General features: G+C 42.7%; 1 protein-coding gene across 5 annotated transcripts in view; it reads right to left on the reverse strand.

Annotated features, from left to right (window-relative positions):
* kiaa1549la (KIAA1549-like a) overlaps positions 1 to 16339 on the reverse strand; it is an 85621-nt gene that overhangs the window by 32641 nt on the left and 36641 nt on the right. For all 5 annotated transcript variants that reach the window (XM_068602635.1, XM_068602637.1, XM_068602636.1 and 2 more), the window contains 7 exons: positions 16188 to 16303; positions 12629 to 12851; positions 10466 to 10599; positions 9511 to 9679; positions 3581 to 3640; positions 2594 to 2754; positions 1224 to 1395 (listed from right to left, as the gene is read on the reverse strand). In XM_068602635.1, the coding sequence (XP_068458736.1) occupies positions 1224 to 1395; positions 2594 to 2754; positions 3581 to 3640; positions 9511 to 9679; positions 10466 to 10599; positions 12629 to 12851; positions 16188 to 16303 (1035 nt within the window). The remainder of the gene's footprint in view (positions 1 to 1223; positions 1396 to 2593; positions 2755 to 3580; positions 3641 to 9510; positions 9680 to 10465; positions 10600 to 12628; positions 12852 to 16187; positions 16304 to 16339) is intronic.

Below are 16339 nucleotides of genomic sequence, written 5' to 3' on the forward strand. Positions count from 1 at the left end.
TTGACTGTGCATCTAAAATATGTATGTACCTTCATTTGCATAGTGGCCAAATGCAAATGAAAATCTGTGTAAATCTGTGTGTAAATATGCAAAATGCAAACAGAAAAGCGTCCTATTTTTAAGCCTAGTATTCCTTTAGCCGGAATAAATCATGCAAGTACGTGAACAAATGGGAATAGAACAAATGTGTATATTTGTATATTGAATTTCAATGTCAATAAACCATTTATCCATTTAAAAAAAACATCATGAATAACTGATATGAATAAGACTTGGATTTTAAGGAATAGAACATTTTGGGAAATATGCTTGTTTGCTTTTTTAACAGGATGAGAAGAATAATACCACATAATCTGTACAGAAGATATGGAGTGGCAGCCACCGGCAGATCAGTTCACAAAGTAACTTTTGTTTGTTTTATCTGCACAAAAACCAAAATGTAGAAGCAAACATGTTCCATTAACAGCGGCTCGCTGGCTATTGCTCATGGTATATGACTCGTGGTAATGTTATCCATTTGCTGTTTCGGATTTAGTGGTATTTATTAGCAGATATATTATATCCATACCTATGTTTTCATTAGTGTTAAAAGAGGCAAAGTCCCTCCATTCATCCCCCTCTGAGATTTTATTTTGGAAAAAATATGATCGTTTTTACAGAGTTATACTTCAACAAAAAAAACACATCACTTGTGTAAATCATGGCACGATTTAATGGGATCAAATCATTATTTGACTCTCGTCGTTGATTACTTTTCAGCAAAAAATAATATGGCGGTCCACCAGAAGGGTCGGGACGTTGCCTCTCTCTTATCACCTGTTTTCCTGAGCTCAGAATGAGCTCTTCATATCTACAAATGGAGTGGGTCCTCTTCCACACAGTCCTATGTTTCTAGCCCAGAACGGACAAACCAAACTGTCTCTAGAAAGGGGCATTTGTTTTACGTTTTTCTCCGACACAAAAAGAGCGGTGAGCGGAGGGGTGGATGACACTGAACCCTAAACACCTATCCTTTAAGTAAGTGCTGAAGTTCCCCTGTAGATAAGAGTTTCTTAAAGATTTAAAAGAGCTGAATTACTTTGTCCTGTTAAATATACTTAGAACCTTGTTAAAGTGCTTGTAATGGACGTCGACGTTTGGCAAAAATAACATCTCTAATGTGCAACATGTGTCTTGACCTGCTTGGTTTTTCACACATATGACACATAATAATGTAACCTTACGTTCAGCCTGCACTTGCACAAAGTATCCCAGCGTCAGAGCCATGGTCTGTGAGTCCAGACTGCTGAGGGTTTTGCCGGCGGTGGATCCAGTGATGGGCGCCCCGTTCAGCTGGGCGTAGTAGGTCATCTCCGCTGGGTTCTTGGGACCGGGCAGCCGGCGCATGCTCACCATCTGGAAGAGGACAAATGAGGTGTCCAACATCTCGAGGTGGTAGCGGCATTTTGTAGACAAGTGTCTTACGCTTACAGTCCATCTTGATAAAGAGCAACATTTAATCTCCGGTCAGACTGAAAACGTACACAATCCTTTATCTCAGCAGAGCAACAGATCCACTGGCATATCTACAGTGGCCCAATTTAAAATTCGGAATCGGCCCGGCTGCTTTGATCTCGATGGACCATTTGCTGCAAGATAACTGCACTTCGGGAAGACACTTGAGGATAACTGAGTCACTTGAAATCTCAATTTCCTTTCATCATACATCAAACGATTTAAAAAAAAAAAAAAAAAGTATTTTGCAAACACGGTTTAATCATGTCTGGTAATTTGATTTTGTCGTAAAACTAAATGATGTGTGATATTAAATGGCTGGATGATTCTGCCCCCTCCAAGTCTCCTCCTTTTCTGCAGCAATTAAACTGGTCATCTGTGACTTCTCGTAAACCCTTGAGGGTGTTTGAGGCAGAAAGCCCAGGAAGAGTCAATCGTTGTCTTAATTTGCTCAATATGGACCACCGGCCGGAGAAGGGGAATGAATAACTTATACACAGAGCTTTGTATTTCTGTGCTTCTAAGTGCCTTCAACATTATGCCAACATTGGTTTATCTTTAAGTGGTCAAACTCTACTAGAGCAGAACAAACATGTCACATGCATGTTGGTGTTTTCCATGTGGTTCATTGGCTGTCAGCGGTTTCAGTTAATACATTATGAATTGTCTCATCGTCAAATTTACTATAGGGCTTTATTTTCATTATTGATTTGTCAGCAGATTATCTTCTGAAGAAATGGATAAAGGTACATGATAGTTCTTATTAAAGTCCATCAAATTGATTGTTTTGTTTGACCAACAGTCCAAAACCCATCGAGATTCAGTTTAGTATGACATGAGATGACAAAACTGTAATTAAATATAAATCAGTTGTTAAAAAAAATCAATTAATCATTTGGGCTCTAATTCTTTTGTAACATATATCACTAATATTGGAAAGTGCAGAGGTGAACAAACATTCAAATAGTTCTGTTGACAGAGATGTGGTCACTTGTAAAGGCTCAAACTAGTTCTTTTAAAACAGAGAATTGTACTTGAACAAACCCTGCCATCGTCACTAATGCACACAGTGAAACACAAGAATCCCGCTCCCACCCACCTGTACGGTGTAGCTGCCCACGGTGGTGGCCCGCCGTGGTCGTGCCGCCCGGGGGCCCTGCCTGCCGGCCACCAGGAAGAGCTCAGCCAGCCGCTGCTCCATCAGGCTGGCAAAGCTCTGGTAGTTGGCCTCCAGGGAGGAGCTCTCCACATCCTGGATCACTGTGAGGGAAGACGAGAAGGGGAGAAGGGACGGAGGGTGGGAATGGGAATGGGAACACAGTAAAAAGGAGGAGACGGGGAGAGTGTGAAGACGGAGGAGGTGAGAGAATATCAAAAGGGAGGCAAAAATTGTGGAGGGGAGAACAAGGGAGGAGAGGAGGAGGGAGATTAACGATCAATGGGAGATGAGTCGGATATTAGAGAGGACCCGATGATTTTCCCTTCCGTTTGAAAGCGGCCTAGAAACTTATACTATAGCTGCAGCACACACACAGACACAGACACAGACACACACAGACACAGACACAGACACACACAGACACACATACACACACACACACACACACAGGTGTTTGCATTAATCTTGCTCCTTTGCGTGTCTCTTATGGTGCTAGTGAAACGGAGTAGTGGACAGACTTCACACACACACACACACTTCAGAATCATTCACACCCGGTTGTGATGTGATGTGATGTGATGTGATCTCTCCCTCTGTCCCAGTCAGGAAGCCGTGAATTATACATTAATAGGTTTTCCCAGAAACAGAGCAGTTATAGACACTCCGGGCGCAGAGAGCGCAAGAGAGGGGGTGAGTAGAGGAGTGTTTTGGAGGGAGAGGGGGGATCAAATGAGAGCCAATTCTATTTTGCTGAATTGCACAACAACGGGCGCCACGGCTAACTGCTGTTGTGTCCGATCGATGCGGCTCTTGATTACCACTGATCATCCAGCAGCACACACACCGCTGACCATCCATCCGTGTGTGTGTGTGTGTGTGTGTGTGTGTGTGTGTGTGTGTGTGTGTGTGTGTGCAAGAGCTATTTACCTGTTTTCACCCAATAGTTCTTGGTCGCCATCGACGTGTTGAGATTATGGTATTCAAGGGCTAGAGAAAGAGAGAGAGAGAGAGAGAGAGAGAGAGAGAGAGAGAGAGAGAGAGAGAGAGAGAGAGAGAGAGAGAGAGAGAGAGAGAGAGACAGAGAGAGAGAGAGACAGAGAGAGAGAGAGAGAGAGAGAAAGTTTTAAGATTCCAGTCAGTTAGCTTTCTCATTTAACTTACCTGACAAAATTGTACTCCCAATGACATGTTGAAAAATAATTATTGTGTAGTATATCACTTAACGCTACTGATATCATGGAGGTATAATTTGTCCTAAGGGGTATGAATTGGCCTAGGTCATAATGTACCCTGGGTATAATCTAGCCTAGGTCCCTTTAACACCAGGTATAGTCTGGACTGGTAGCCTGTTACACCAGTCTCGGTTCTTGTGTGTAAACTACACGTTTCTGATGAATCAGGGTTTTCATTCAATACCACGCAGAGTCCAACGACACCGACGGCGAGCATTATGAATGACTGTAGGGGAATAGCCAATCTTTACTTATGAAGAAAGAGGCATCCATATTAAATTGAGAGTTTCATAACCAGTAAAAAGATTGTCTGTTAAGCAAATACCCGTCCCTCGTTTCCTGCAGATTACCCATGGCAGGCGTTTCGTGGGGCGAGGCCGGTACCACCTCCTCTGCTGCTGTACGGTGAGACTGACTTCGGCAGCCGGCAGGAGTGATGCTCCGTGTGGTCGGTGGGATTTATGTCACCACGACACACACGTTTACCTTTGACCTCGCGGTTTCAGGTGTTTCGATATCACAGACAACGAGCAAAGACATTGAAGAGTTTCATAGCTCATCACAACTTAACATGGGTTTGTGAGTGGAATGTGACTCTGCGGTAAATATATATTTAATCATAGGTAGGGGGGATTTTATAGAAGAAATAATAGTAATACTAGTAGTAGTATGTCCTTTTTTGTGGACACATTCAGGATATCAGTCTTTACTTCTTCATCCTATTGGCTTTAGCTGAACTTGTAAATGCATTTTTGCACAAAGCAAGAACTGTATTGTAATTATTTGATTAAAATAAAGTGTTAAATAGTCTTTTTAATTTGTGAATTTGAATACACCCTTGTGTTTTGATATTTGTCCATATATAATGATGTATTATAATTTGGTAACCATACTTTTTAGTTTGTTTGTTTGTGTGCCGCAGTGATCTGCAGAGGGAGGGGGGAGGAGGGTGAATTGTCTCCTTTGCCACGGATGATAAAATAGGATGAAACACTTCTTGTCAGGTTGCATTGCGACCTCTACTTCCTCACCGCTCACGTCTACTTCCCCGATCCATCCACGCAGGCCATCACCCTTCCTCTCCGCCCGCATGCCTCTGCCTCGCTCTATCTACCTGTTTTCCTGTCAGCCGATTCATTTCCCGAAAAAACGCCTGCTCCCTTTCCGTCCGGCCGACTGTCTCCTTCCGTCTTCATCCACACATCATCACCCCCTCAGTCCACCGGCCTCTCCTGCTCATCCTTCAACTCTCTTCACTCTTTCTCCCTCTCTCTCTTTCTCTCTCTTCATTGCCCATCTGCCTGGTTCACCATCTGTCCCCCGCCTAACTCCTCCGAGCTGGCGGTCGGCCCAGAGTTGTGTTTCGGCCCGAGTCAATGGCGGCGCAGTGGCGGTGTAGCCGCTGGAGTATTTTTGCTCAAACCTTACCCGATGCCCTCTGCGTGGGAGCACATTTACATTTGCCGAGCTCTCCTCCTCCTCCTCCTCTTCCACTGACGACGACGACGAGCATTCACATTTAAGGCAAACAGCGGCTGAGGTGTGAGGGTTCAGACGCATTCGGCGGCCTTTTGGTGAATCAGCTCAGCGGGCCGACAAAATCGAATATATTAATTTCATGAATAACGCTGTAAAGGTTGTGTGTGTGTGTGTGTGTGTGTGTGTGTGTGTGTGTGTGGTGGGGGGATCTAATAATAATCAGATTGAAAAAAGAATAGTTTAAAAGTAGGAGGCTGGTGTCATGCTGTCAACAAAACAATAATGAATTGTTGCTATACTTCAGCAGGCCTACTGTCTGACTTCCCGACCCCGTATGTGGCGCTAAGCACCAAGGTCAATGTCAATCTTTGAACCCCCAACCCAAAAAAAGGCTCCAAAATGTTCTAAATCTGTAGTATTTAACAAATTTCACTCAAACAGGAGTAAACGGTGTCATTTTGCAGTGTATTAATAGGCTCTACTATTGGGGGGGAAGTGGGGAAAAGGGCCGCATGTGTACTGTTTTATTCTCCAAAGTAGAGATTGTGAATGAGTCTCCAGCGAAGTACTTCAGTATGACGTTCACATGCAGTAGACGTTGACTCATCTGCATGTAAACAGTGGAGATCAATAGCCAGGCGGCTTTCATCGCACAAGAATTGATCACCAGTTGGTGCTCTCTGCGTAACTGCTCAACGTCTGGACTCTTCCCTCGTTGTGTCATGTGAATTTGAACTGGAATCGGTTCTTCATTTCTTTTACCATTAGTAAAACTGCTTTTTTAAAAGAACAGACTGGGTTTCCACGGTGATGCCAAGTGGGTTTGGATGTGACCGAGTGAAGTGTGATGTTTTCGCCCGCTGGGTGTTGAGAGTACGCGCAAATAGATACTAATCTAATCTTGCCGGGATAAAATTAGCTCATTCGGGGGGACGTGGACAACAGATTGCCCACGGCGGGATTCAGATGATAGGAGCCGTACAGCTGTTTGCCCTTTTAAAAATCTCGCAGATGGCATTGGAGGCTGAAGTGGAAGACGAATAGAGCTCATGTGGGGTCTGTCGGGGTCTGTCGTCGGTCACTTGGGTTTGTGACGTCTTTTGGTCATTGGACAATTACCACAATTCCTGTGTGTCTCTTTAGCTGACCCATGCTTGAGATAGGAATTATTGTCCTTTCTAATTAAACTAATTGCTCAACCCACTAACATTTTTCCAATATAAATTATTCCGGGGAATTTTCCCCCCAAAATGATCCCTGTGCACTCAATGTGCATTATCAATCTTATGTAATGTCACCATTATTACATCATTCATATCGACATAGCGTATCTGTTATTGAACGTATCTGAAAATGTATTTACAGAACATTTACACAAATAAGATTTGTATGGTCAAAGCACTTGATGAATGTTAGAGGAAGATCCTGGTCATTAATATTGTTGATTTGAAGCACAAGATGGGCTGAAATAACTTTCAGATATTGAACTGAAACTATGATTTTTTTTCCAACCTTAAAGGAGCAGTGTGTAGGATTGTGTGCCATCTACTGGTAAGGTTGCACATTGCAACCAACTAAATACCCTTGCGCTAACCCCGCTCCTTTACAAGCTACTGCAGTTAAAAACATGGCCGACTCCATGAAGAGAACCTGAATGTGGATATGAAGGGCTCAATCTAAGCTAACAAATACACAGCAATTGTCCACAACAAATGTCCGTTGATGATGCACAAATGAAGTCACAGGAAAAAATATTCTATCCATATTTACCAATAAATTTTCCATAAATTCTACACATTGGTCTTTTAAAGCAGAAGGAATAAGTTATTTTTGGAAAACGTACGGATTATGGCCAGTATATATGTTGATGAGATACGTGGAGCAACAGCAATATTGATGTGAAGTTAAGGTTTATGCAGATTGTTCTGCTATGACCTGTAACAACTCCTTTTAATGTAGTTGTTGGTCTCCACCAGCTCCTGAGGAAAATACATGGCTTGTTTCTGGGCAGGATGCATACCATAGCTTTATGAGTTTGCTAAAAAATAAAAACTGCTGCTACAAGAAACAAGGTAATAATGAAGACATGATTAGTAATGCTTTAAACAAGTGAGTGACACTGACACCGCGGACTGAGACTCACATCTCTGTGTAAAGTCCAGTTCTTTACACCCCAACCAACCGCCCTGCACCATCAACTTTTATGCAGCAAATGGATGTCAGTGAAGTTAAATCCATTTTTACAACTACTTTTACTCGTAAATACATCCTTCTATTCAGTCTGGAAGCCATAATATATTCTGACATCCTTCTTCACTTACACAAAATAGAGTAATTTTGCACTCCCCCAGGTCAAACACACGCTACGGTATGAATCATGCATTGCTCTGCAGTGGACTCAATGGTTCTCAGTAGCTCTGAGCTCTGCTGTGAGAAAACAAACTGCAACAGCGGCCTTGTGACGGGGGAGACTCCGCTGGTCGGGTTAGCGAGAAGTTAGAGGGACAAGCACAATGTTTATGTCTCACAAGTCACCTTTTGGAACAATAAAGGAACATGAGCATCAACGGCGGGAACATCTTTGCGGCGTGTCAGACAACATAATGCGACACATTGCGACTGTCAGAGCCACGTCCCTCGTCCACAGATAAATTACTCCTTTTCGTTTTACTTATTACAGAGACGAATTACAGAGGCATCATAATTGCCCGGCACTGCCTCTGAGAAGATGGCCTGGAGGTCCATCAAGCCAATGAGTATCAAGCACTGTGACTGGACTTTAATTTGGCGGCCATGCGCCGTTAATGGCGGGTCGGGCAATGCCAAGTCTCTCCGTGCAGCCGTAAGAAGAGCAGAGCGGGTCTTTGTCTCTTTGAATGCTCAGAAACAAGCGATGAGAGAAGAAAGAAATGTTCACGAGCGGCGGTGCCAACTCATTCAGCTTGACATGGAATTAAATTCAATAAACGTATGTTGACTGCTAGTAACCATACTGATTTGTTATCAAGTGAATTGGAGGTCCAGTTTTCAAGGGGTCAATTCACCAAAATTCAAAAGGCTAATTTTATCATTAAATATTCCTCCGCTTGATCAGTGGCACTCCCCTTCAGACGTTGACACTCCAGTTTCCTTCTAGCGCTGGTATTACAGGTGGGGCGCAGTGGGAAATGCTGATTTTTGTTGTATTTCAAAAAGTCATTAAATACATGGCGAAATGCCTGTACTTTCGTGTAAAGGTTTACATTTTGACTTTAACAGGTTGCGCTTGCGCATGTGCGATGGCCAATTTCCGAGAGATCAGCTTTTCTGCTGTTGCCTCTTTAGATTTAAGCTCAGCATTGAGCATGAATTGAGAGCCTGTAACCTCATTTTAAAAAGATTTACAGAGGAAAGCAGCTCATTGCAGTCACTAATACTGATACAGCTGGATGACTCATATGTGGACTAATTCTGTTTTGTTTTGCACAGGTTGCACGTTAATGTTGTTTTAAAAAGATATGCAGTGTAAAACTCTGTAAAACTCTTTATTGTCAAATATTTTAAGTTTTTTTTGTTTAGTTTTTCACAACTTTATTGTTATTGTCTTAAAAAGATATTCAGTGCAAAACAACAGCATTTTCTTTATTTCTTGTATTTGCATTGTTCTAACAAAGTGATTTCACATTTATTTGTTTTTGTCTGATGGAGCAATCTAGTTTACTTGGAAGTGATTGCAATTTTTTATTCTATTATATTTGATGAAGCACAACATTATTTGAAGCAGGAACCATTTTGTTGAGGTCATGCGGCATGAACGTTTTTCTTCCTCCAAAGTGGGAAATGACAGAAGAAGTTTAAGAACCACTCTGCTATGGACCAATGTTTTCATGAGAGGGTTCCCACTTTCGGTATTTTCATGCACAAGCAGTAGTCGGGGCGACTTCATGCACATTACTGCTTCACGCTATTTCACCGATCAATCTTTTTTGCAGAAACATACAAAGAAATTTAGAAATGTGCCAATAAAAGGTAAGAGAGAAGAAGACCAGAAGCTATCAACCATGTAGACATTACAGGATGGGAAAAAAAACCTCAAAACATTTGCAGATCATTTGCAAATCTGAATCTCCACCTTCGAACTTCAAGGTGCATTGTGGTTTCACTTACGCTCGGCAATGACCATGGGTGGGTAGAACAGGAAGTATCCCACCAGCTCCGCGGTCAGCTGGTTGAGGAGGCCGCTGGAGATCGTCCCGTTGAGTATGGCATCCTGGTTCTTCACCACGTACACCAGCGAGACGGACGGGGAGCCCGGCTCCTGGGACACGCTCTGGATCTGAGGGTGAACACAGCTTTCTTGGAATGATCTTTACATTATTTATTTACGGCAAGCACAAATGGCGGAGGTCGGGAGGAGAGGCGGGGGCACATTTATAATTGAAACATTCATACAGAAACATCTTATGTATCATGCGAAGATGGCCCATGAAGAATGCATAACGGTGGTCGAGACACACTATGACACTTTCAATGAACAATGTTTTAGTTTTTTTCTCGATCGTCGCTCTGAAAACAACGTGACTGAGTGAAGTAAAGCAGATGTCCATGCACGATACGAGGACCTCCCATCGCATTCCTCCATGAGTGTTAATATTTCAGAGGATGAATTATGAATGGAGCCTATATTGGCCTCTGCCTGCAGAGACCCACTTTATGATCATGACGGTGCGTGCATGTACATCCTGCAGGCATGAGAGCACCTTGCCGATCAGACGGAATAGAGACCGAAAATGAGAAAGAAGCTGGGAATAAAAGGAGGCAAAGTAGCTGAAAAGGGTTTTAACATTAAACGACACAGTAGAAGAATTACTTTTGATTGTGTCTCTGGAACTAAACCTGCCTTATGCTGCTGGAAGTCACTCCCTTCTTTCAGTGCATGTTGCTACCAAAGCTTTGTGACTAGTATGACCGTCCATGGAATGATTATTATTATGAAGTTGCTGTATTGTTGTGAGCGTCCAGAATCTTGACTGACAGCTTTGTGTTATTCACATTTGCCTGATAGGCCAGGCCACATGCGCACACATGACACACATGGCGGTCCGTGACCCCGGCGGCGTACCTCCACGGTGAGCCGGTTGTAGGTCTCCAGCACTTTGTCCTGAGCCTCGTCGAAGGCGTTTTCCAGCCGCTGCTCCAACATCTGGACGAAGCTGCAGGAGTAGACGTTATCGGTTGGGCCGACGAACCTCAACACTGCGGGGGGAGGCGGGAATGATGTTTAATTGATATTGAAATGGCATTTTGTTTTCAGTGTGTGAATAATTACAGCACAAAAACAAGCGGGGATGGAAAGAAAACAGAAAAACAAATTACTCCATAAAAATCATTAACGTAATTACTGATGCGGTTTTAAAATGTCAAATCTCAAAACATTAGAATCTCTAATTAAATAAACAGTTGGTTGTTGTTTACAATTATACCTCTTCTATATAAAATATATTGGTTTTATACTCCCATATGAAAGTAAATGCGAGCAAAGTAAAGTGCATAAAGATGTATAAAGACTCGGACGTCTATTCTTTAACATAATCAATATGAGGTTTCAGTACATATTACATGTCATAATTATTATTATTTACGTTTCAATGGTTCCCCATGAATGCATCCGTAGCAATGAAACAATCTGTTAGTGCTTTTAGAATCAATAAAAGTGTTGCTCTCGACACACGTTTTCCTTCGTGACCGACAAACCTAAACGAGGATTATCGCCACGATCTCGAATGAGAGCGGCGAAGAAGAGTAGTTGTTAGGCACTGAAGAGGGAACAAGGTAAACAAAGGAGAGCCTGTCAGCAGATTATGGCGGATGTTATTAATGTTGTCTCAGTCCTCTTACTGCAATGGCCCTCCATTGTCTCCCTGCGCTCTGTCTTTCTCAGCTCTTTTCCTATTTTTTTTTAACAAACTCCAATAGGAAGAGGTGGAACAATATTCTGACCTACATTCAAACGTCGTGGTGCTCATGAGCGCAGCCCTCGTCTCTGAAGAAAGGCAAAGAGACTCTGCACCCTTCCCTCGTCTCGTCGTCTTCGACACATTGGAGGCACAAACAGCGCTGACCCAGTTGATAATCTTATGCAAATTGTGCTGTGGATGGTGAATTGGCATATGCTGTGTATTTATGGTTTATGAGCCGAACAAGCCAGAAATGGATTTTTATTCTCGCCTAAAGGGCCCACTTGATACACAGCTGCACACGAGCAGGGGGATCGTCTTTAAGGCGGTATGCATCACACTGACAGCGATGAAATACTTTACTTGGCCATTTATCTGAAAACATTGAGGACACAACGTAGATATATATTGTTTCCCATCGGGTGTTAAAGCTTCCATGTTTAGGACGTCCCTCGATGCGTGAGGCAGATTTAAAGCAGCATTAATTCATTCAAATGTTGTTATATCATTATTTTTTGTCAACAGTGATGTACCTTATGAACTTAATATGGCAACGATGTGAGCAAACACATCGGTGAGCTGCCAACATTAAGTTTGGAACAAAAACATTGAGCTAAAAAAACACTGTAACGCTCAATTGAGCTGCGTGACTTGTGTCTCTGTGAGCGACCCCTGTTGTATTGCATGTACTGTACTGTCATTTAAATTTGTAATGTAAAGATGATAAATAATGCAGCTTGAAATTAAAATGAATTACTGTGTGGCTTTTGAACACCACTGCAAAATCTACCAAATTATGTGTAGTGAGCTGAATCGACACCAGCATGATTTAAAATAATAATAATTCCTATTTTAGAAATGGAAACAATCTGTTTCCGTGGCTGTATCTTTGAATAGTATTGTGTTAACTGCACCGATTTCCCTCCCCCATGTTCCCACAAGACCCGACTTTGACGTGTGCGCGCACACGTGCCAAAGTGTGTGTGTGTGTGTTTTTTAAGAGGCTTAAGAGACTGACTAAATGAATGGACCAATTTGCCTTTGCTCTGCAATCATGGGAGTTTGTATGGGATTTAGGGTATCAGAGAAGAGTAAAGGAGAGCAGACATGTAATCAGAATTTTCTAATTTTGTCTCTGCTCTACTCGTCCCTTGTGTCTACCTCCCTGTACTCTCATTCCCTCCTCCTCTTCTTCCCTGCACATCTCTAACCACTGCTTTTCCTGATCCGTTTTTCTTTACCTTCGTTATAAACACTGGCGTGTCACTTCTGTTTGATTCTTAGGGTCGATCTATCTAAACTCGTTTTTTTCTGTCAGGTTCCATCACCTGTTTTTAGCTGCAGGTGGATGCTCGGAGAGGGCACCCAGCCTGCCACAGGAACCAGGACCGCCTTGACCGACGGGGTGTGCTGCCGGATGTCTGACAGCAGCTTGTCAAAACCGTAGACGTGCAGCGCCTCGACCACCCGGGAAGAAACATAGACGGTCTTGCCGCTGGTCACGTAGTAAGCCAACGTCACGTTGTGGGGGCTGCAGTCGTCGTGTTCCACCTGCGGTGGGGAGAAAGGGGGAAGGTAAATTGTAAGTTTTTGTGTTTTTTTTTTCTTCGCTTTCCTCTGTATTCCAAAAGAGACTGTGTTCACGTACCCTAAACACATGTGTATGCCAGTACATCTCGAGTATTTGTGTTCTTATTTCAAAGAAGACCCAGACAAAACCGTATCGGAAGAGAAATCAGTGCTACCAGATGAATCAAGAAGATGAAGATGATGGAGTGCATCCCCAAATGCATGTTGTATCTTGCTATGGGTTCACTAAGAGTATTTATAATCCCCCCCTTCTTTTTTATCTGCCTTAAGGATATAGTTCAGCTTGAGCCTCCAACAGTGATAAATCTGACTAACTGTGTCCTGGAAAAACACACACAGACAACAATCGGCGGTGAGTCAAGGCTCTTATTTCTGGACGCATTCACCGCCCACCTGCATCCACCCTCCACCTCCGTCCACGCTGGAGCAGCTGCAGCTGTTCTTACTATGGCTCTTTTCTCGTCCCTCTCCTCTCCTCGGCAATCACAGCGTTCTGTTTATTTTCATCTTCATTAACAACTATAACTCATACCATGCAGCATCCGTGACTGGTCACTGAGTGTTTCATAACACCACGCGTAATCATACATATTTTATTAACCTGCCTGGGAGTTTTTTTGTCCATGTGTATAAACAGTGAATAATCCTGTAATAAAAAAATATAAAAGCCTATATATAAGGATATTGTGTAATTTGTTATTCAAAAATCATTCAGAAATGTGGTTAATGTAGATATTTTGAAGAGTAGACTCGCATCCGGTAACGTTTCCATCGAAATGAAAAACGTTCTCAGCGAATAAAAACAGCATGTATCATTAAAAAACATAATGTCCAATCAGCTCCTGAAGTCATCCACAATCTAGAAGCTCTGTGGAAGAATTAAACTGCAAACAATGCCTACTTAACAAGTAGGTTACGACGACAATACCGTGTGTCTATTAGCGCACGCATGCGGCTCACTAAAGTCGGGATAAGTTGCTGAGTCATGCCCCAGAAGATGCCTTTTTTGCATTGATCCGCAGAGTTATCCAGAGGAATAAGAAAACCTGCATCCTGTAATAGACCCTACTCATAAATATACAGTTGACATTTTTTTAAATTTATTATTATCTAATAGTAATCTGTGTCCGACAGCACTCTTGGACAGTAATCAATAGTTACAGAAGGTAAACAAATCGTTGAAAATAAAGCCTTTGAATTGTTCATATAGATAAATAACCCTTAGGGCACTCATTGAAATACTTTGTGAGGAAAATGACCATATATGGTTACTTCAGATCTGTTACAACATCAACAACCTCATCAATGCCAGGCTCAGGAGCTACCCCTCACCGTCCAGCTCTCCCATAGTTTCCTTTTCCAGCCATTGAGTTGCCGTTGTACCAAACGGAACTATTGAATCAAACCTATCCAATAAATCAGAGACCACATGACGAAGGAATTGAAGGGCAGTTTAGGAGTCTGCACAAATTTGTGCACGGCAGGGGTATATCAATCAGGCATAACTAAGAAATCTGAGGCACTGTCCATGGTGCTGAAGTAGCAGATGAATAAACTTCAACTTTTCCTCTGATTCTCGCTCCTTCTACCAGTTTCGCCTTGGGTCTAATATATTCTGAGGGCGACCCTGCACCTTACAGAAGGCGCTAGGTTTTTATTCCACCTTTGTTTTGCATACTTGAATCCATTAAAGCCGACCAGATCTGCCCTTGGCCCCCCCTGCTGTCACTTCTTGCTCCCAGCCAACATTTTGCAAGCTGTAAAACTGGCCAATTTTCACACGCAATTATGGTTAACCACATTGTTCAATGATACAACACATTAAATACCGCTGTATGCTAATTTCATGCTGTTTGACGATCCCCACCGCCGCTGAAGGCCAATATTTGCCCATCAACAATGCCTCAAAACACTGCGTGCATATCGTGGCTTTTCTTTGTCTCTCAACTGACTGATCCAGATATTAAATTTTAAGAATAATTTGTTTGTGTGTGTGTGTGTGTGTGTGTGTTTGTGTGTCGCAGGGGGTAGATGAAAGTGGACGGGAGCTTAGAGACACTGAGTCACCCCCGGTGCAGGCTACCAAACAACTGGATAAAAATAGAAAAAGCAGGCAGATGATGAAGACAGAAAAACAGACAACGACACGGGAGAGAGAGAAAAAGAGAGAGAGAAGAGAGAGAGAGAGAGAGAGAGAGAGAGAGAGAGAGAGAGAGAGAGAGAGAGAGAGAGAGAGAGAGAGAGAGAGAGGCAAGGGGACAAGGAGACAGGCTAGACAGGCAGGTTGGCAGAAAATCAATGGACTTAAACGGAGGGAGCGATTAGGTCTGATCTGATCAGGGAGTTAAGGGGGTGATCATTTAAAAAGATGAAGAAGAAATAGATGCGGTTTTAAAAAGACAATTTAAAGACAAAAAATATTAATATTCGCAACATAGTACAAAGATCACCTGCGGAAACGAATCAGTGATTCTGGATTCATTTTCCATCATCTTGTTTGTTTGTGTCTGCGTGTGTGTGACAGAAACCTCTCCGAGCAAAACACTGTTCAACAGGTTATTTCTATTCAGATTCCAAACGCTGTTTGCATTGAGGCCGATATACACTCTTGCAACTACAACTGCGGCTGGCCACGCAGTTGCATCGACGGACTTGTTTTGGTTTATAGTTCCCGCCTTTTCTATACGCCAGGACAGTAGGTGGCGCAACGACCGTTTAGAGTCGACCTGCACACCGACGTTTACTAATATCTTCCTCCAGGAATTTACCGCCGTCTGCGTGTCCTTATACTCCGTCAAAGAGACGGGTTATATAAATTCAGCCAAAATAAAAGTTAGGACATATGAATTACAATATGCCGAATGACTTTTGGACCAATGGCAACAAAAGTGCTTATTTCAACTTTAATAGACTCGTGACTTGTGTTTATTTCCCACTGACACTGATCTGTGTTAGGCATCTTTGTTTACTACACATTGAACTGTGATTACTGGACCCTGTAAGCTCAAGCCAGTGTCCTATGTTTATCATCCATTGATCTGAATTTACTACCCACTAACCTGTGTTTACTAAACACTGACCTATGTTTACTAGCATATGACGTGTAGTTACTGGCTTCAAAGAAACCTGATTAGTCAAATTATTGTGATAAAACTGCTTCTTATTATTGACTAATTTGCAAATATTCCGAAGAAGCCACTGACGTTGTTCTTCTTAACTGCTGACTGGTCACTTGCTGTGTAAGTTGGACATTTTACACACGAGCCTGTGGTTACTACAGCTGGACGAGACACTGACCTGTGCATTGGCTGCGGAGTCATTCAGGGCTCTCTGCAGGGCGTGGCTCAGTCCTTTAGATAGGTTCTGTTTCAGGATCAGATCCAGGCAGTTCCTACGCAGCTCAATGGACAGAACTGTGGAGGAAAACATTTTCAAAATTGGAGGTCATT

The sequence above is a fragment of the Clinocottus analis genome, unplaced genomic scaffold (genome assembly GCF_023055335.1).
Source record: "Clinocottus analis isolate CAN_PGR_092001 unplaced genomic scaffold, fCliAna1.0.p SCAF_6, whole genome shotgun sequence".
Classification (NCBI taxonomy): domain Eukaryota; kingdom Metazoa; phylum Chordata; class Actinopteri; order Perciformes; family Cottidae; genus Clinocottus; species Clinocottus analis.